Source organism: Sus scrofa, chromosome 13 (genome assembly GCF_000003025.6).
Source record: "Sus scrofa isolate TJ Tabasco breed Duroc chromosome 13, Sscrofa11.1, whole genome shotgun sequence".
Taxonomy (NCBI): domain Eukaryota; kingdom Metazoa; phylum Chordata; class Mammalia; order Artiodactyla; family Suidae; genus Sus; species Sus scrofa.
Genome location: NC_010455.5, coordinates 54,137,639 through 54,158,685, shown reverse-complemented (window position 1 = coordinate 54,158,685; position 21,047 = coordinate 54,137,639). Strand labels below are relative to the sequence as shown.

The window sequence follows — 21,047 nt, the reverse complement described above, 5'->3', positions numbered from 1 at the left end:
AGGATGCAGGTTCGATCCCTGGTCTCGCTCAGGGGGTTAAGGATCTGGTGTTGCCATGAGCTGTGGTGTAGGTCACAGACGCAGCTCTGATCCTGTGTTGCTGTGACTGTAGTGTTGGCTGGCAGCTATAGCCCCGATTCAACCCCTAGCCTGGGAACCTCCATATGCTGCTAGTGTGGCCCTAAAAAGACAAAAGATTAAAAAAAAAAAAAATGGAACTCATCATTTTACCGGTAAAATCTTGCTGAATTTTCTCCTGGGTGGGATACCTTGTTTTTCATCCCAGTTACCCAGGTGAGAAACTTTGACTTCTTTCTCCTCCCATACTTTCGCTCAGTCCTGAAATTGTACCATTTCTCTCTTTCCTTCACTCCAACTCTTCCTGGCCCTCGCCTGGGTCTGGTTTGTTGCAGCTGTCTCCTAACTGGCCAGCTGGCACCTCTCACTCCAGCCTGTATTTCTACAGATCCATCAGCTGTAAAACCACCAGTATGGTGTCTTAGGTACTGAAAGTGAAAATGCGCTGAAACTCTTATTGGGTTCTCCTTTGCCTAAAGCATAAGCTCCTAACTCCTGAGCACATGTAGGAAGTTCTCTGGGTCCTGCCTGCCTTCGTAGCATCTCTTTTGCCACTTCTTGTCCACGTTATGCCATTGCCATGGCTGTAATGAATGTTTCCATCTCCCTCCTCACACACTTTTTACTCCTGGTATCCCTTTGCCAGCTCTTTTCTCACTTGCCCTCAGTAACTTTGACTTACCCTTTAAGTCTAGGCTTAGTTGTCACGCCTTTGCGCCCCCCTTGCAACTCAACATAGAGAGTGCTTGTGTGTTATAGCTCATCTTGTTTTCACCTCATTTTATAACATTGTGTTTGTGTCTGTGGTTCATAGTTATTTGTGCTGTCATGAAGGGCGGGACTTGTGTCTTACTGGTCATCTTCTCCCTGACGCCACCCTTAGAGGGCACTCAGTGAATGCTCGTTGACTGAATGGCTTTTAACAACTTGAAAAGTATTTACTCCTAAAAGTACAACATTCAACCTAAGATCTTGGGCAACGTAAAGAATAAACCATTACTGTGTAGGTTGGGGACTGTGTTAGTGAGATTGTACTCAGTCACTTAAAACATTTTGAAATATTTTGTTAAGGGACTTGAAGGTGGTAGAGATACTGTTTTAGAAAAGCATTTCCCCTCCTATTTTTCTCCTATGGGTGAAAACAGCATCTTTTCAGATGGGCTTTTCTTCTACCCTTGACATATGTGCCCAGTGCTTCAGCAGCATTCAGTGCCCTTTCCTCTCACTCTGCCATCTCCCTGGTCTTTTTTTTTTTTTTTTTTTAGTCTTTTTAATGCCACACTGGCGGCATGTGGAGGTTCCCAGGACAGGGTTTGAATTGGAGCTACAGCTACCAGCCTACACCACAGCCACAGCAATGCCAGATCCGAGCTGCATCTGCCACCTACACCACATCTCATGGCAATGCTGGACCCTTAACCTACAGAGCAAGGCCAGGGGTTGAACTTGAATACTTATGGATACTAGTCAAGTTTGTTACCCCTAAGCCACAATGGGAACTTCTCCCTGAGCCATTCTCTCCTCTTCTTTGGCCTTAGTAACTGTCTAAATGCTCATGACTACCATCAGATTTGCACGTCTGACTACCTGTTAGACAGGTCTCTGTTTATATGTTGTACGAGGACACCTCGAACAGCCTGTCCCAAGAGGAAGCCATTCCCTGCCAAGTCATGCCTGTTAACATCTCGTGTTCCTGTCTCTGCAAAAGGCATTGTGGTTTGTTAATTTGCTGTGGCCAGAATCCTGGGCAGCAGCCTGATCTTGACAGAAATTGTTATTGAAAATTACTATTTCAAAATAACTGTTGTTTTGTCCAATACGCATTTTATATCCTCAGTCATAAAAATGGAATGTTTATATTGGCTAATAGTTGGGTTCCAGACTAAGACTTAAGTGGGTCCCCATGCTGACCCCACCCATGCGAAAGGAGAGTATTAGCACCCCCTGCCGGTGGTGGTGGTGGTGTGAGGGTTCAAGGATATAACAGTTCAAAAGCGCTTGGTACAGTGCTTGGCACATCCAGAGAACTCAATAAGTTATCTGTGATCTTCCTAATTTAAAAAATATTTTAGTATCTTACTTGAGAGAAAAATGTTTAAGGTCATAAAACTTATAAGCTGGAAAATCCAGTTTATCAAAACAGCCAGTGCCTTAAGTTTCTAATTAATGGAAAGATATAAGTGAATTTTCCACTATGCATTATGCTTTTTGTCATCCTTTTCCCAAGGATACCTATTTCCAGCTTTGAATGCAAGACAGTGTATTTCCTGAATGAGTGTCCTCCAAGAGTATATTTTGAATGTAGCAATTGTCTTTCTAGTTAAACTGAGAAAAAGGGCAGGGGGATTAATTTTCTGTTCTCTACAAAGGTTGCTTTTATCTTTTGCAGTAGTTTTAAATTAAGTGCCTATTAAGATTAGCTTAGCTAAATAGGTAAAATAGATTGCATCATGGTAAGAAACATGAGTGCACATGCTAAACAATAAATTATGTGTGTGTGTGTCTGTGTGTGTGTATATGTGACCTCTGGATATGCAGTATTCTAAATATTCTTCTCATGTGTTTATTTTTTTGTTGGTGAAGTTAAAAGATTCTTTCCTTCACTGTAACCTTACAAAAAATCTGTGCTGATTGGAAACTTTGCACAAGTGCTAGGCTTTAGTCCATTGTGTGTTCAGATTTGCTTCATCTCACATGGCTGTGGTACAGAGCATGGTCTTCTTTGTACCTTCAACCTAAAGAGATCATAAGAGCCAAATATCCTTTAAGGTCAATGCTTATTTTTCATTTTATGATGATTAGTAGCCACAAAGAAAGTAATAGCATTGCTCAGTCTTGCCTTGAAATGTACTTTGCATTAGTCTCTATTTCTAGTGCATTTGTGATACATTTTAAGGTAAAATTTAAAAAAGTGAAAACCAGCCCAATTCTATGTAACAGGCCCCTTTCTATATATATATATACATACATACATATGTTTTTGTTCTTTTTTTCCTCCAGAGCTGACTTTTTTGAAGATGAGGCAGTTAAACAGGTTTTGGAGTATATTCCTTGGTGGACTGATTTATATTCAAAAATTATGCCCTCTTCAAAAAGGAATCAGGAGCCAGAAGATTTTACTGCATTAGGTAAGAAATTCAAAATTAGGTGCATTTGTTTACCGTCTTTCCTAAGCACAATATAATTGCCTCATAGAGGAAACTATTTTTTTCATGTGTGTGTGTGTCTTTTCTAGGGCCACACCCTTGGCATATGGAGATTCCCAGGGGTTTAATTGGAGCTGCAGCCGCTGGCCTGGCCTATGTCAGAGCCACAGCATATGTCAGTGCTGTATCCTTAACCCACTGATCGAGGTTAGGGATCGAACAAGTCAAATTTGTTTCCACTGCACACGAAGGGAACTCCTACCTGAAGCTTTTAATACCTGCCTCGTGTGCTGATGTTGTGATTGGTGGACATTTGGGCTGTTTACTACTGGTGGGCATTCAGGGTTCTGCACTGGCTTTCTTTGATCACTCATTCTGAAGTAGCTGTTGCATCACAATATTTTGATTTTCTGTATAACAATGCAGTAGCCTGCTGTTTGCTCTACTTCTGGAGTCTTGTGTAGTGTCTGTTATGTAATATGTACTCAATAAATATTTATAGAATAAGTAAATATTGCAGTTAAATATTCTTGTAGTTAGGTTTTGTTAAGAGCTTAGGTGATCTGTACCAGGGTGAATCGTTGCCACTGTAGTTTTTTAGAATTGACTCTGTTGGATAACAGAAAATCATTTATAAATAATGACTTTTTTCAACCAAACCTTGGTTTTGTATTTGATTTAAGAGTCTTTCAGGGACTTCTCAAATCACGTAGTTGAATTTTTAAATATGGCTTTGCTAACACAATTTAAATAGTTTCACTGAGAGCTATATCTAGTCACTTATGGAGGAATATGATAATAAAAAAAAAAGAATGTATACATGTATGTTTAAATGGGTCACCATGCTGCACAGTAGAAAAAAATTGTATTGGGGAAATAACAATAAAAAACTTAAACAGTTAACTGTGTATGCCATGTAGATCTGCTCAGAGAGTTTGCTCAAACTTGAATCATCAAGGCTTTCTGAGGGGTCTGACTCAGTTTCTCCAGTTTGAGTGCCTTATTTTCCTGAAGTGGTCTGGGAAGGAGTCGGTGGTTGCGCAGTTAAGATTTTTGTCCACAAGGGTGAGCTAGTTGCCCTAAAAATCAAGAGACAGCCTTACCTTTATTTCTTTATTTCGTTATTTAGTCTTTTTAGGGCTGCACCCCCAGCCTACGAAGTTCCTAGTTTAGGGGATCAAATCAGAACTGTAGCCTGCTGGCCTATACCATGGCCACAGCAATGCTGGATCTAAGCCTTGCCTGCGACCTACACTACAGCTCATGGCAACACTGGATCCTTAATCCACTGAGCCGGGTGAGAGATCAAATCCGAGTCCTCACAGATACCAGTCGTGTTTGTTACCACTGAGCCACAAGGAGAACTCCCTCTTTAATTTAAATTTTAACTTACTCTCCTTTGCTCAGTTGCAGCTTGTTCTATGTCCTGTTTTCTATGTCATCATGCTTTTAGTTCTCTGTGTATAATTTTAGTAGAAGGTTCAGCCAGTCTGTGCCTTTAACCACCGCCTTTCTGATCTTTTATCTTTATCTGACCCATGGTATATATCCAGACTGGTGCTTTAGGCACAGTCATAGTCAGTTAAGCTATTATGATGATTCATTCCAAGAATCACCTTTAAAAATAGCTAGGCTATAACCTATAATGGAAAGGAATCTGACAAAGAAAATACACACATATGTATATGAATTGATTTACTATATACCAGGAACTAACAGCATTGTAAATCAACTGTCCTTCAATTTATTTATTTATTTATTTATTTATTTATTTATTTATTTATTTATTTATTTATTTTTTAGGGCTGCATCTGAGGCACATGGCAGTTCCCAGTCTAGGGGCTGAATTGAAGCTATAGCCTATGGTCTGTGCCACAGCCACAGCAAGCAAGATCTGAGCCTTGTCTGTGACCTACACCACAGTTCATGGCAATGCCGGATCCTTAACGCACTGAGTGAGGCCAGGGATCGAACCTGCGTCCCTAGTCAGATTCGTTTCCACTGAGCCACGTCAGGAACTCCGCACTTCAATTTAAAAATAAAAGATAAGTACTAGGGATGTAATGTTCAACATGATAAATATAATTAACATTGCTTTATGTTATGTATGCAAGTTAAGAGAATAGATCTAAAGAGTTCTTATCACAAGAAAAATACTGCTTTCATACATGTATGTGTAACTGGGTCGCCATGCTGTACAGTAGAAAAAAATTGTATTGGAATAACTATTAAAAAATTAGTAAATTAAAAAAAAGAGAAGTATTGCTTTCTGTTTCTTTAATTTTGTGTCTATATGAGACGGTGGCTGTTTACTAAACTTATTGTGATAATCACTTCATGATGTATGTTAATTACTAAAAAAAAAGAACGTTAAAAAATTAGCAAGGCACATGATTAAGGAAGAATTTGAATTCGCATCTTGTAAATGTGCCAGGTGTGGGGATATGCATAGGCTATAAAGTAAATATGGGGCTCAGGGTTTAACGCCTTGCTCCTCCACAGGCTGGCTCTGTGATGTGGCAACTTCTCTGGGTCACTGTGGAAATCCTGTATCTACCTCAGAGAGTTATCGTGAGGATTGAGCTAGACACTGCTGTCCTTAAAACCCATAGCATATTCTAAGTCTTAGAAATTGTCATTATAGAGTAAGTCAGTGGCAGGAGAGCCAGGAATTGAATGGCTTCCCTTTGAAATTCCAATTTTTGTGCATTTCACAGCTTTAGGGGGAAGTTCTTTGTTAACACGATTCCTCTCTCAATTTTTGTTTTTCTTGTTTGAATATTTGAGACACCCACATTTGGAGATTTAAATTGAAGTATGTTGAACCAGTCTCAAATATGGGAGAAAAGAAATAAACCAAAAAATAAACTTCGAAGTTCCCAGCTCACTCAAGCAGCATGTTGCTGTAGTTTTTCCCTTTCTCCTCTCCCTCTTTTTTCCTTTGCCTCCTGGGCCTTCTTGTCATTGCAGTGGGACATTGCCAGGTGAATATAGTAGTGTAGGTTAGGAGTGCAGCTTTGATCCCTTCCCCTCATAAAATACTAAGCTGGATTGTTTTGATTTCCAGATAAGCCTTAACATGGTGAACTTTGCCCCTGTCTTTGCCTTGGTTACAGTGCTTGTCATTTTCAGTGTCACCCTGAGTTTCATTGACATCTTCTGTTTGGTAATGATCGGGATCGCCCTCCCTAAAGGCTTGTAAATGGAAGTGTTAAATGCTGTGCTCCCACTGAGCTTTGGTTTCACGAGGATGAATTTACCACATTTCCCGTGTTGTCTCTCAGTGGTTAATCTCAGCCCAAGAATCTTGCCACGTGACTGCTTGTTATGACACCACATAACTTTTATAGTCAATGAACTTCCTAGCAGGGACATCCTGTTTGCCACCAGTGTTTTCAGGGCGAACTGTCAGTGTCGGCTCTGAAAGCTACAGCACCTCAGGGCTGCTAGTTTAGGCCAAGGGCTTACGTGCAGCACACTTTCTCCTGATTGCCTTAATCTGTTTTCAGAAAGTGTACAATGTAATGGATTTGCATTCCTCTCAGAGGAGTCAGATCACACATGATTTAACTGTTGACCCACAGAAGACAGGGATGTTTGGAAGAGGGATTTTGACAGAAGGGAAAATGTCAAAGTAACAAAACTAGACAAGGTTCTAAGAGGAGTGACAAGGTCCCTTTCCGTTTTGATGGGAGCCTCTTGGCAGTCCCCAAATGTATTAATGGGGTTTTTAATGTTGGGTGGTGGTCTTGGGCCATTTGCTTCAGTGTTCGGGCACCAGTTTCTCTACCAAATGAACTGAACATTCAGCTGACTTTTGTTTGACTGTAGATTATTTATAGAAGTGTAATTAACCAAAATGTTGTGAACTATATAGCAAAGCTGCTTTGTCGTATAGCTAAGTCATGCAAATGCTCAACAAATGTTACTGGTGGTGGCAATCGTCCAGTATTGTTGGCGCCACATCTAGTTATTTCCAGTGCTGCTGCTCGGTTAGACCCAATGGTGTGCAAACCTCCCCAAGTTCTCCTCTGGGTGATTTGATTTACAGCTCTAATAAAAAAGGGCTGGGAGAGCTCAGACTTTTGGTTTCTCTGGTGATGTCCTGGTTTGTTGTTTTTGTTATTTATTATCTCTGGTTTCTTTGCTTGAGTTTCAGAATTTAAATACTTCTGTATATTATCAATGAACTGCTTAGGCCAAAATGGAACTCAAAAACACTCAGAAAAAAGTGGTGGTATTTTAAGGGAAGGTTGGGGCACCCAGGATTCTGGAATTCAGAAGAGTACTTTCAAGTTGACTATTCTTGTGTGTATGGTCATGGAAAGTGACCTGTGATGTGTGAAAACACCTGTGGGTAATGTAACATCAGAACCCACACTTCCCAGGTCGTCCTTTATAAATTGTTGAGCACTTACTGTGTGATGGCTTAAGAGTAATGAATAAACCTGTTGGTGGGTTGATGTGTTATTCAATGGTTCTGAGCCTCTTTACATTGTGGTTCAGAATTACATGGAAGCAGATGTCTTTATTAGCCAAGTAGGATGTAAAGGCTAGTGAACACGAACACCTGGCACTTTCCTAGTAGCTACTTTTTTTTTTTTGGCAGCACCTGCGACATACGGAAGTTCACAGGCCAGGCATCAAATCTGAGCCAAAGCTACAGTCTACACCTCAGCTGCAGCAACACCAGATACTTAATCCACTGCACCAAGCCGAAACCCGTGCTTCTGCAGCGACAGCACTGGATCCTTAACCTCCTGTGCCACAGCAGGAACTCCTCCTATTAACTGAATCAATGAACATCTCCAAAACTATACCTAAGGGAATATTCTCTCACATCTTCCTGCTAAGTACCACAGATCTTAAAATACTTTTTCAGGTCCGCTTTCTTCATGTGGTGAAGAAATATTCCTTCTTACAGTTTCCTTACTTTACTTTAAGTGAACTGAGAGCTTCTAGTTAAATTGAGGAATCTTTATATGAGTCCTTTAAGGGAACAATCACCACTCAGTTTACCTGTCATATGAGTTTCTTTTTTGTTGTTGTTGTTGGCCGAACCCAAGGGAAGTTCCTGGGCCAGAGATCAAATCCAAATCACAGCTGTGACCTCTGTCCCAGCTGCAGCAATGCTGGATCCTTAATCCACTGCTCCATAGCAGGAACTCCACGAATTTCTTTTTTCTTTTTACAGTGGCACCTGCAGCATGTGGAAATTCCTGGGCTAGGGGTCGAATCAGAGCTATAGCTTCCAACCTGTGCCACAGTAATACCAGATCTGAGCCACATCTGTGACCTGTGCCACAGCTTGGGGCAGTGGTAGACCCTAAACCCTCTGAGCAAGGCCAGGGATTGAATATGCATCCTCATGGACATTATGTCTGGTTCTTAACCTGCTGAGCCACAACGGGAACTCCCATGAATTTCATTTTTAAATGTCAGTCTTTAAAGAATGCTTCAGGCCAGGCATCAAATCTGAGGCCTACATTAAATTTGAAAATATATACCTTTCTTCATGTTGCTGGCCAGCAAATTAAATACATTATTTGTTGCTGATGTAAGTTATTTATTGTTTATAGAAGTACTGCTAGTACAAACATTAAATTTTTAAAAATATAGTTGAAAAAATAATTATATTTTATGTCAAAGCCTTTTTTTTTTTTTCACTCTAACATATTTAAATGAGTAAAGGAATATCGCTTCTAGTAATTTCAAGTAAGCGTGTTTAAGATTTTTTTCTCTCCCAGAGGACGGACTACAAAAAACTGCTGGAAGGAAGCCTTACAGCAGAAAGAAGCCATGTTAAACTTAAGACTCCTAAGAGAGCATAGAAGTGGGATTGGAAAACGATATGTGAAAAGGGGCCATTATGTGGGAGTAATCATATTCCTTCTGGCTTTTGCCCAGTTGTGAGGAGCAGAAGGACAGCCTCTTGTTGAGCAGAGACAGAAAGGGACTGGGGCTTCGCTAGCTTTCAGGAGAGTATTTTAGGAATATTAAAAAGGCAGTTTAATAATTCTTGGTCTCTTGAAAAGGTGTCCAAGAAGCCATGTGTCTATTATTAATCTTTTGCCCCTAAGAAGAGGCTTCCTGCATTAGAGCTGGGCTGGGCCCATGGGCTGGTGATCACATTTCCTTCCTTCCTTGCCACTGGGTATGGTCAGGAGACCAAGTCCTGGATGATGGGGAAGCGAGTGGAAGTGCTCTGTACGCTTTGTGAATCAAGTCTTTAGAAAGAAGGCGTTTGTCATCCTCTTCTCCTGCTTTCCCATTGGTTAGAGCAGCATCCTGGATGGAAGTTATTTGGTGGAGACTCTGACACCCACCTGTCTGGGATCATTCAGTCAGGGTAGTAGCATGAAACAACTCTTCCTTTCCTTCCTTCCTCCCTTCCCTTTTTAGGACCGCACCTTCGGCATATGGAAGTTCCCAGGCTAGGGGTAGAATTGGAGCTGCAGCTGCAGGCCTACGCCACAGCCACAGCAATGTGGGGTCTGAGCCGCATCTGTGATCTACACCACAGCTCACGGCAGTGCTGGATCCCCAGCCCACTGAGCAAGGCCAGGGATCGAACCCACATCCTTGTGGATACTAATTGGGTTCATTACCACTGAGCATAAAGGAACTCCGCAACTGTCTTTCCGAAGCCACTGTATTTTGGGTCTGTTGGTTACAGCAGTTTAGCCTGTCCTTACCTCAGTAGAAAGGACAGTTCTCAAACCTGGACAAAAAGTCTTCAGTGTTATTATGGTACTACTTTGACAATGAAGCACTAGTGGTGAAAGCTGAATGATCCTCTTTACTAGGCTTAGTGACTTTTAAAGTGAACTTGAAAGTGGTTGTCTAATAGGACATGGAAGGAAAATGAAGAATTACTTCGAAAGTTAAGAGATTGATAACACTCTTATGGAGAGGTAATAGTAAATCATAAATAGATGCTTAAGTTTCCTTAAAAATTGCTCTAAGAGGAGTTCCCGTCGTGGCGCAGTGGTTAACGAATCCGACTAGGAACCATGAGGTTGCGGGTTCGGTCCCTGCCCTTGCTCAGTGGATTAACGATCCAGCGTTGCCGTGAGCTGTGGTGTAGGTTGCAGACGCGGCTCGGATCCTGCGTTGCTGTGGCTCTGGCGTAGGCCGGTGGCTACAGCTCCAATTCAACCCCTAGCCTGGGAACCTCCATATGCCGTGAGAGCGGCCTGAGAAATGGCAAAAAAAAAAAAGACAAAAAAAAAAAAATTGCTCTAAGAAAGTAGTGGGTGTATTTTGTTCATATAAGCTGGGAATTCAACGTATCTACATTGTTAGCTGTTTCTCTGTAAATCTCTGTCTCATCATCTAAGCATCTAAGACATGATGCATTTTATTTTGTGTGTATAGTTAATGAGGAACCTATAATGATCACATATTGTTAATGTGAGAAGATGTATCCTATGATAGCTTGCCTGAATTACAGACCTCAAAGGAAGCTTGGAAGCACTACACTCTTGGACTTGCTTGCCTTCCCAATATATACTTAAAGGTTTTTTTTTTTTTTTTCTCTTTCCTTTTCAGGGCTGCACCTGTGGCACATGGAAGTTCCCAGGCTAAGGGTCAAATTGGAGCCGCAGCTGAGGCCTGTGCCACAGCCACAGCAACACTGAATTCAAGCCATGTCTGCCACATATGCCATAGCTGTGGCAGTGCAGGATTCTTAACCCACTGAGTGAGGTCAGGGATTGAATTCACATCCTCAGAGAGACAACATCAGGTCATTAACCCGCTGAGCCACAACGGTAACTCCATTTTTATTAAACCATTTGCATTTATTAAGTAGTTAGATTTTTTTGATCTGGTTAGCCAACATTTGGTAAGGTGACTTGTATTTAAAAAGAAAGCGCCACTTCTCATCTGTCAGTAACTTACTGGGAATGGGGAAAAATATTGTATTTGCATGTGACAAAAACTGAAAATGCCTGGAAGTAATTTTTAGCAAGAAAAGCGCAGATCTTGTTGATAAAGTTGGTGGTTCAGTACTGTGGGAAAAGATGGATTACTGAACAGACTGTGCTGGCACAATTAACTCTTCATCTGGAATTAACTGAAATCTTAAAACATGAAAAATAACTTCCAGATGGATTAAAGACTTAAATATAAAAGAGGAAACAGTAAATCTTAAAGAAAAGCTGAGAGTCTCTATGTACAATTCAGCGGTTGAGGAAACCTTATCAAAGGCCATAAATTCACAATCTGTTAAAAAAAAAGATAGATGTAATTGGGCGACACACAAAAATAAATAATTCAGTGGCAAAAGATTCCCTAAACAAAGTCAGTCAAGATGCAGTAGATTTAGAGAGATGAGTAGGGTTCATATCTATAATAGACGAGTTCTTAAATATTTGACAAGACCAGCCATCCAGAAGAAACTGGGCAAAACATATTCACATGGGTATTTTCCAAGAGAGCAATTCCAAATTGCCAACAAACCTATGAAATAATGTTCAAAGTTTAGCAATTAGAGAAATACTACCTAAAGTAACTATCATATGCCACTGTATTGGTTTTCTCTTGCTGCATGACAAGTTACAAACAAGGAACAAAGTTCTAATTTGTCTCTTGTTTCCGTGGGTCAGGGGTCAGCCCTAGCTTAGCTGGGTCTTCTGCCCAGGGTCTTGCAAGGCTGTAGGCAGTGATGGCTATCTTTTCTTTTGTCTTCTTTCCTTTTTGTTCCTTCTTTTTACGGCTACACCTGAGGCATACCGAAGTTCCCAGGCTAGGGGTCGAACCAGAGCTGAATCTGCGACCCACACTGCAGCTTGCAGCAATGCTGGATCCTTAACCCATCAAGCAAGGCCAGGGATTGAACCTGCATCCTCACAGACACCATGTTGGGTTCTTAACCATGAGCCACAACAAGAATTCCTTTTTTTTTTTCAAAGTAGGTATAGGAGGAGTTCCCGTTGTGGCTCAGCGGGTTATGTACCAGACTGGTATCCATGAGGGTGTGGTTCGAACCCTGGCCTTGCTCAGTGGGTTAAAGATCTGGTGTTGCCTTTTTTCCTTTTGCTTTTTAGGATTAAAGCACCCGCAGTTTATGGATGTTTCCAGGCTAGGGGTTGAGTCAGAGCTACAGCTGCCAGCCTACTCCACAGTTCATAGCAATGCCAGATCCTTAATCCACTGAGAAAGGCCAGGCATTGAACCCACATCCTCATGGATACTAGTCGGGTCCATTACCACTGAGCCACAGCAGAAACTCCCGGGTGTTGCCTTGAGCTGCGGTGAAGGCCAGCAGCTGCAGCTCTGATTTAACCTTCTAGCCTGGCAACTTCCATATGCTGTGGGTTTGGCCCTAAAAAGCCAAAAAAAAAAAAAAAAAAAGTGTTGGCAGCTAAGTTTCTTTCTGGAGCCCAGGGTCCTTTTTAAAGCTCACATGATGGTTGGTAGAATTCCACCCCTGCAGCTATAGAAACTGAGGCCCCCATGTTCTTGCTGGCTTCCAGCTGGGGGGTCACTCTTAGATCTTAGAGGACCGCACAGTTCCCTGCTGCATAGCCTCCTCACGCATAGCATCTTGTTTGTTCAAAATCAGCAGGTGGGTCTCTGGCTCATCTACTGATAATGGAACATAATCATCATAATCGTAATAGTGACTGTCCTATTACCATGACCATATTCCTTTGAACAGAAGCAAGTTGCAGGTCCTCCCCACATCAAGTGATGTGACTCATTGGGATTCATCTTAGAATTTTTTTCTTACCACAGTCACTTCTTATCCATTAAACTGAAAATGATTTTTTAAAAAGCATTTATTTCTGAGAGTGGGCAAAAGATGTGTGTAGGAAGTAAATAAATAAATAAAATGTCTTTGAAAAACAAGAAATCCACACTTGGGAGTCTATTTTATAGAAATGGAAACCTCCAGTATCTGATGACATTATGATGGTGATATTTATAGCAGCATTCTTTTTTTTATTATAATTATTTTTACTTTTTCCATTATAGGTGGTTTACAGTGTTCTGTCAAGTTTCTACTTTATGGCAAAGTGTCCCAGTCATACATACATATATACATTCTTTTTCTCACATTATCCTGCTTCATGCTCCATCACAAGTGACTAGATATAGTTCCCAGTGTTATATAGAAGAATCTCATTATTGCAGCATTCTTAGCAGTGGCATAAAACTGGAAGCAAAGTGAATGCCCATCAGTAGGGGGAGTGGTTGGATAGAGCATGCTACACCATGAGATATTCTACTCCTTTGCAGAAATTAGCTAAGTACCAGACTTGGAGGAATTTGCAAGAAGTATTGTTGAGTGAGATAGGCTGGATGGAAAAAAAAAATCTCATTCTCTGGAGGGGGAAAAAGGTATCAACTCCCATGTATATATGTTTGTGTCTCTGTATGGTTGTAAAGAAAAGTGTGAAGTGACATATATACTAGATTCTTAACATGGAAGAGACTGTTAATGAAGATGAAAAGAAGAGGTGCCAAGCAAAAGAAGAAAAGGAAACATCCTTTGTGCTCTGTGGTCACATTTGCATTTTTATGTAAACCTTTTCTCTGTGTTAAAGGATACTTTATGAAATACTATGCCTTTAAAATTGATTGATATATGGGAATAGGTCCATTACTTTGTGTAGAACTTTCAAAGTGGATAATGAATATTTACAGAGTGCTTCATTTGGCGATTACGTTTTCTGTTGTCAAAAAGTAATTATTTTAACTTAAAAGTCAATAATTCTGTTATTTAGCCACCTTGAATACAGAGCAGGGTAGCAAAAAAAGAGTAGGGTTGGGGTGAGGTCTGGAAAAAGGAATAGATATTGCTTAGACATTTTTTCCTTTATTTAGCCCTACTAGGATTTGAGCAGGTACATAGCTCTTAATAAAAATGTGAAGTCTAGTTAAAAAGTTGTTTCTGGAGTTCCCTTCGTGGCGCGGTGGTTAATGAATCCGATTAGGAACCATGAGGTTGCAAGTTCGATCCCTGCCCTTGCTCAGTGGGTTAAGGATCTGGCGTTGCCGTGAGCTGTGGTGTAGGTTGCAGACGCGGCTCTGATCCCTCGGTGCTGTGGCTGTGGTGTAGGCCGGTGGCTACAGCTCCAATTCGACCCCTAGCCTGGGAACTTCCATATGCCGCGGGAGCGGCCCTAGAAAAGGCAAAAAGACAAAAAAAAAAAAAAAAAAAAAGTTGTTTCTGGTCCGGAGTTAAGTAACTTTTACTTCCGCTTCTATAATCAAAGTTATGTTTTTGACAAATCTTCTACAGTGGGGATTTTATAAAGCAGAATGGAACATCTAATTTTTAAATACGTTTTCTTCTAGTGTCTTTTTCTGAAGAAGAGAAATATCAGCTGCGAAATTTTGTCAATAAATCTTACCTGCTAGACAAGAGAGCCCATCGTCAGGTCTACTACAGTTTGATAGATATCCTTCTGGCATATTGCTATGAAACACGTGTCACTGAAGGAGAGAAGAATGTAAGTGTGTCTCTGCCTGTTGGCATAGACTCTTGTATGGAGTAAGCTGTGTTACGGTCATGAGTCGACCAGTTGTGATGAGTTACATAGGGATGTTCCAGGCAGAGGTGCACAGGTGTGTTGGTGTTGGGTACCAGCGTGAAAGCCTGATGTTTTTGTTTCATCTTTTCCCTTCTCTCTCAGCACTCATCTCTACCCAGTAGGGGAGTGGGAAAGTAAAACTGAGGGTAGAGAAGAATATCCTGAGCTCTCATCTCTTTTAGGAGGTCATTTGACCAATTGAGTGGGCTCTTGCCATGAGACACTTGACATTGGCAAGGGGTAAACGTTACCAAACCCATTTAGAGTCTTTCTCGGAACTGCTCCTTCACAGATGTAAAGCATAGTATTTTTTTAAAAAAGGAAATCTGAGGTGTCCCTCAATTTAAATAGTATGTGTACTTCTGAAAAATTGTATTAAATCAGATTTTAAAAACTCGCATTGTATCCTTTTGCTATTCGATGAAATCCTATTGTAAAAGTAAATCTTTCTGTAAAGTTTGTTGTTTCTTAAATGATCTTATAAAAATGTATTGTATCTCTTCTTAAACCACATTTGATTTTGTAAACGAAGAGCTAAACTTCTTCCTCACCTATATCACTGATTGTGTATATAAAAAAGGCTGAAAAACAAAAAAGTCTTCCCAGTTAATAAGTCCCTGCACCTGTTTATTTATTTTGTCTACACCCACAGCATGTGGAAGTTCAGGGCTAGATCCTTAACCTCCTTAGCCACCAGAGAACTCCCCTGCAGCTGTTTATAATTGTCCTTGCTGAAGGGGTTATTTTTGAGCTGTGCATATGCTTCCCTCTTTTTCATTTATTTATTTTAAAAACATTTCTTATTGAAGTAAAGTTGATTTACAATGTTAGTTTCAGGCGTACAACATAGATTCAGTATTTTTATACATTATACTCTAATTGAAGTTATTATGAAATATTGGCTACATTTCCCTGTGCTGTACCTTATATTCTTATACTCATTAATATTTATTTATATGTAATAGTTTGCACCTCTTAATCTCCTCCCCCTCTCCTCTTCCCCTCCCCCTGCCTTTTAAAATGACACAAATAATTCATATCATTGTGAAGGAAAATACTCTCAGGAAGAAGATAATTAAAATTACCATCTCTGCCATCAGAAATAACCACTGTTGCAAGGTGATGTTTCTCTTGCAGTCTTCTTTTATGGTACACCTGTTTGCATGTGTATTTACATTGGGTTATAGTATATGCTATTATTTATTTTATTTATTTATTTTCGCTTTTTGGGGCCAAACCTGCAGCATATGGAAGTTCCCAGGTTAGTATATGAATTGGAGCTACAGCCCCTGGCCTTTGCCACAGCCACAGCAATTTGGGACCCGAGCCGTGTCTGTGAACTACACCACAGCTCACAGCAACGCCGGATCCCCAACCCATGGAGCAAGGCCAGGGATCGAACCCTAATCCTCATGGATCCTAGTTGAGTTTGATAACTGCTGAGCCATGGAGGGAACTCCCAGCCATGAAGGGAACTCCCTATGCTATTATTTGACCTGCTTTTCTCACTGAACATGGTAGCATTTGCTTAGTGTTAGGAGAAGGAGTCGATATGTGCCAAATTTTTTGCTGTTAGAATTCTGAAAATTTCAACAGTGATTTTTGAGATTTGCATTTGACTCCAAAATGAATATTAATGAGTATATTGAGGTCATACTGTAACTGAAAAAGGGGTTTTTTTCCACTCATCTTTTTAGGATACCATAGTTGGAGAAAATGTTTTCTTCGACAGAAAAAGTGCTTCATATTGCTTGAGGAGATTGAGAATATGTAGTTATGCTCGATAAAACCTAGCATTTTTTATTTTTACATTCACATATTTAAAATTGTGAAGTCCTGAAACTTCAGGATTGCTCTCTAGAATGTACTTCTTCTCACAGGCATTCTCTGAAAGGCCAAATGCTTGAGCAGCTTTTTAAGTGCCACAGAGAATACTTGAACATTATCTCTCAGTTCTTTGGTAGATTATTTATAAATATCTGGGAGGCAAGTAAAACCTAGTTGGGAAGGACAGAAATTGAGCACGCATTGCTTTGCTTTAGCTTTAAAGCCCTTGCTTATGTGCTCTTGTGTTCTGGTACTCTTATCAGTGTGAAAGCTTTACTTTCTAAAATTCCAAACAGAGTAGGCAGAAACTCGCCTTTGATCACCCTGGCATCATTAAAGTCATTACTTTCCCGCAGTCCTAAATGCTTCTTAGTTCTTATATGATACTAGTTGAATAAGTGGATGTATTTGCTTTGTTGAATAAGTGGATGTATTTGCTTTGTTTTTAAATGACTTTGTCTCTAATGTGACAACCTTATTTGTTTTCTTCAAAACAAATAAGGTTGAATCTGCATGGAATATCAGAAAACTGAGTCCAACGCTGTGCTGGTTTGAGGTATGATTTTCAGTTGTACTTGCTTTGATTCTGTTTGTTCAGAGAGTTAATTTTTGTTGTTATTAGTTTATTTTGGGTCAACCAAGCAATTCCTTGATTTTTAAAAAGTGGTAGCTTTATTGTCCATTTTTTTCTTTCCATCTTTTTAATAAAAATCTGATTCCATTTGTTACTCTTACACTAATCCTAGTATAATAATGAGACCAGTTAGGATATTTTGGAAGTCAGGAAAGGGAGCACAAACTCTGGAGAAGGAATGGGGACAGAGTCTTTTGGGGCAGGATATGGGTGGAGTTTGAGGCATGGAGGTAGGTTGGTATGTATTGAGGTTCAGAGCTCACAGATGGGCAGCAAATCTAGGTGATAATATTCTTAGCTGCAACTTGCCACCAGGGGTTGTGCCAAGCCTTTTAAGTATAGGTGTATATTCCTTCACCTGTTCCCTTCAGTAAGTCTGTGAGATAAATGTTATTGATATTTTACAGATGAGGAAACTTGTATCATATAGCTTAAATAACTTAGCCTAGGTCCTACAATTAGTATGTTTAGATCTGATAACTCTCTAGTATAATAATAATTGTTTTTATAATCTATTTTCCAGAGAATAGTTGTGTAGATCTTACCAAAAATAGCTAAACATAGGCTGGCAGCTACAGCTCAGATTCAGCCCGTAGCCTGGGACCCTCCATATGCCGTGGGTACATTCCTAAAAAAAAAAGAAAAAAACAAAAATAGCTAAGGATGGTATCCGTAAATCTACTAGCTTTGAACACACTGTCGTACATCAAAAAAGAAGCTTCAAAAAAATGCTGATTTCAATAATTGATAATTGCATCATCTATTAAAGGCAACTAGTTTTGTTTCTGTGTGTGTGTGTTTCTAGTTTAAATCTTAGATAGTGTTCATTTTAAGTTGTAAAATCAAAATTGTGTCTGTGGAATCACTTTGTTCAAATAATAGATAAGATGTAAACAGGAACCAAAATAATTAACTTTATCAGAGAATCTTAGCAGAGAATGTATCCTCTTCTGGCAGCTTGTTGGAAAGACAGAATCCCAATCCATACCCCCTGAGTTAGACTAGGTAGCAAGATCTCCAGGAATTCGTATGCATATTTAAGATGGAGAAGTGCTATTCTTTGAACTTCGTGTGGGTTCTGCATATTTCCATGATCAGTAGATTAATGGAGAAACTGGCTTTTGTAATGGTCACTTGATTACTTACACTGAAAACAAAGTAGTTGGTGACTATATAATTTCATAGTTATTAAAATTTACATGAAGAAATTGACCTATTTGACTTTATTTTGAAATTTTTATTGTTTTCGAGGTAACAGAATTGCCAGACATGTTAATAGTTCTATCATACCTTTATTTCACTTCTTGACAGAATTTTTTAAAAGTTCCTTTTTTTTTTTTTTTAGCTATAAACTATTCTTTTTGGGTGCTCGGTATTTGTAATCAGATGATTTATTCGTTAAGGATACCTACATGGAAATACATACATACATGGAAAGGATACATACATGGAAACGATGTTACTCTCAGTTTTAATTTTATATTTTAAGTATTATATATGGGTTACATTTGTTATACATTTTAAATTAAAACCCAATTTAAAAAATTTTGTAAAAATTTATCTTTTTCTAGTGTTTTCAGTAAGTTTTGTGTTGCTAATGGTATCAGTCTGATACCTGTCAAGATAAAGAAATGAGTAGTTTCTCTTTGATAAGTGAAAGCAAATTACTGAAGTAAATGCCAAAAGCTAAAGAAAAAGAGAGAAAAGGAAGAGGGGAACTGTGAACCCCTTCACTCAAGAGTTCTGTATTTTTCATCTACATTATCTTGAATGCTCCTAAAAGACAAAAACATGAAACATAGATCATTTAGAAATGTCTTTTATGTTCATCTGTATTTTGTTAGTGCCATATGTTTTGCATTCAGATTGGTAACTTTTAAAAGACTTTTAAAAACTTTCCTGCTATATATGTGATTTTTAAGGAGCATTTTTGATATGTTGATAAAGTGTGAGAAATTATGACTGAGATAAAAATTATATTGCGAGGTGTAAAGAAAGAGTCTCATTCCATGGCTTTGTATTTGTCTTCCACTTGGCTTGATGATGATCCAGACTTAGTTTTTAATTGAGAATAGTTATGCGTTTGTTGTGTGCTTTTGTTTCGTGTAATATGGAAATGATTACTTATTTAAATGATACTTCACAGACTTGGTCTAATGTTCATGAGATCCTGGTGTCTTTTGGAAGACGAGTTTTGTGCTACCCACTTCACCGCCATTTCAAGCTGGTGATGGAAGCCTACAGAGACACTATAAAGATATTGCAACTAGGTAAGATATTATTGTGACTGCACATTTGAGAATGAAAAGTTTATGTGCTTTTAGTCTGTGAAGATGTAGTCGTGATTTTTGCTTTCTTTTTCTATATGTTAATAAGTAATGGCAATGATCCAATCCAAACATGTTTCCTCCCAGGTATGTAAAGTAATAGTCCCTCTATATAGATGTGTAGTCACACAGAGAAGTGTGGTACTCTTTCCATATAACAATGGCAAGGGGTAAATAGAAAAATTGTTACAAGCCATTTTATATTAATAGTGGATTGTGTATTTCTGTATCATTCATATGCCTGTAATTTTCTAGATGTTATTCTAGGATTATGAGTATAGTAATAAATAATACAGGTTCCCTGCTTCTATGAAGTTTACAGTTTTGTCAGGGTGACAGATGGTAAATAAGTAAGCATTTCCAACTCTGAAAAGTTATCTGCTGGGGAATGAGCAGTGATTATAGGATGAAGCATGGAACCTGGATTTGGGAGATCAGGAAGGGCTTTCCATGGAAAGCACAGCAACTCTGAGGACTTTTGGCTATTGCTAAATCCAGCTTGAAAAGACAAATACTTGCTCATTTGAAGGGTGTAGAAAATTTTAAGCTCTGAAACAAATTCCCAAGTGCCTCTGACAGCATCACTGGATTAGGTATATAGTTTTTAAGGTAATAACTTTGAAGGGGGCAACATCCATTTGTATGTGTTAATTCTGGTACATTTATTTAAAAGTCACTTGCTGTACTTCATGATCATTTCTTACATGTTTCCTTGGGGAGTCTCATCATTTCTTTGTCCTCAGATAAAAATGCTTCTGGGGCTTAGTTTTCAGACTTGAGGCTAAGAAGGAGAAAGAAAGGAAGTTCTTTCCTTTATATCCAGGTGACTTCATTGGCTTAATGGAAAGAATCCCACCTCTATGGTTTTGTCCCTCTGGAGGCTTATCTAGGTTTTTTGTTTGTGTGTTTGTTTATTTGTTTGACTTCCGTGTAACCTATACTCTTTTTGCCGTGGGGGGAAAGTCATGTTTGAAGTAGATTCTTATAAAGTAGGCAATAATTGTAAGCATGAATAATAGTTTAAAATGAAGGATACTTTTTTATTCATCCAGTTGGTTTAGACTAGATGTATTTTATTTTAAAGGATTATTGAAAATAAAGAAAAGCAGGAGTTCCTGTCGTGGCTCAGCGGTTAACGAATCTGACTAGGAACCATGAGGTTGCGGGTTCAGTCCCTGGCCTTGCTCAGTAGGTTAAGGATCCAGCGTTGCCGTGAGCTGTGGTGTAGACGCGGCTTGGATCCCACATTGCTGTGGCTCTGACATAGGCCCGTGGCTACAGCTCTGATTGGACCCCTAGCCTGGGAACCTCCATATGCCGCAGAAGCGGCCCTAGAAAAGGCAAAACGATGAAAAAAAAAAAAAAAAAACAAAAAAAAAACTAGAGCTACTACCTTTGAGGAATTTGTCTTCTTAAACAGTGGGAAGCTCCCTTTTAAAAATTTATTTTTGCATGTTCATTCTTTTTTGAACTGCAAAAATTACCTTGAAAA

General features: G+C 39.4%; 1 protein-coding gene across 2 annotated transcripts in view; it reads left to right on the top strand.

The window, feature by feature from the left end:
- The window catches only part of SHQ1 (SHQ1, H/ACA ribonucleoprotein assembly factor), a 107,748-nt gene that overhangs the window by 22,074 nt on the left and 64,627 nt on the right, over positions 1–21,047 (top strand). For both annotated transcript variants that reach the window (XM_003132324.6, XM_021069218.1), the window contains exons 6-9: positions 3,079–3,206; positions 14,532–14,686; positions 17,097–17,150; positions 19,375–19,498. In XM_003132324.6, the coding sequence (XP_003132372.3) occupies positions 3,079–3,206; positions 14,532–14,686; positions 17,097–17,150; positions 19,375–19,498 (461 nt within the window). The remainder of the gene's footprint in view (positions 1–3,078; positions 3,207–14,531; positions 14,687–17,096; positions 17,151–19,374; positions 19,499–21,047) is intronic.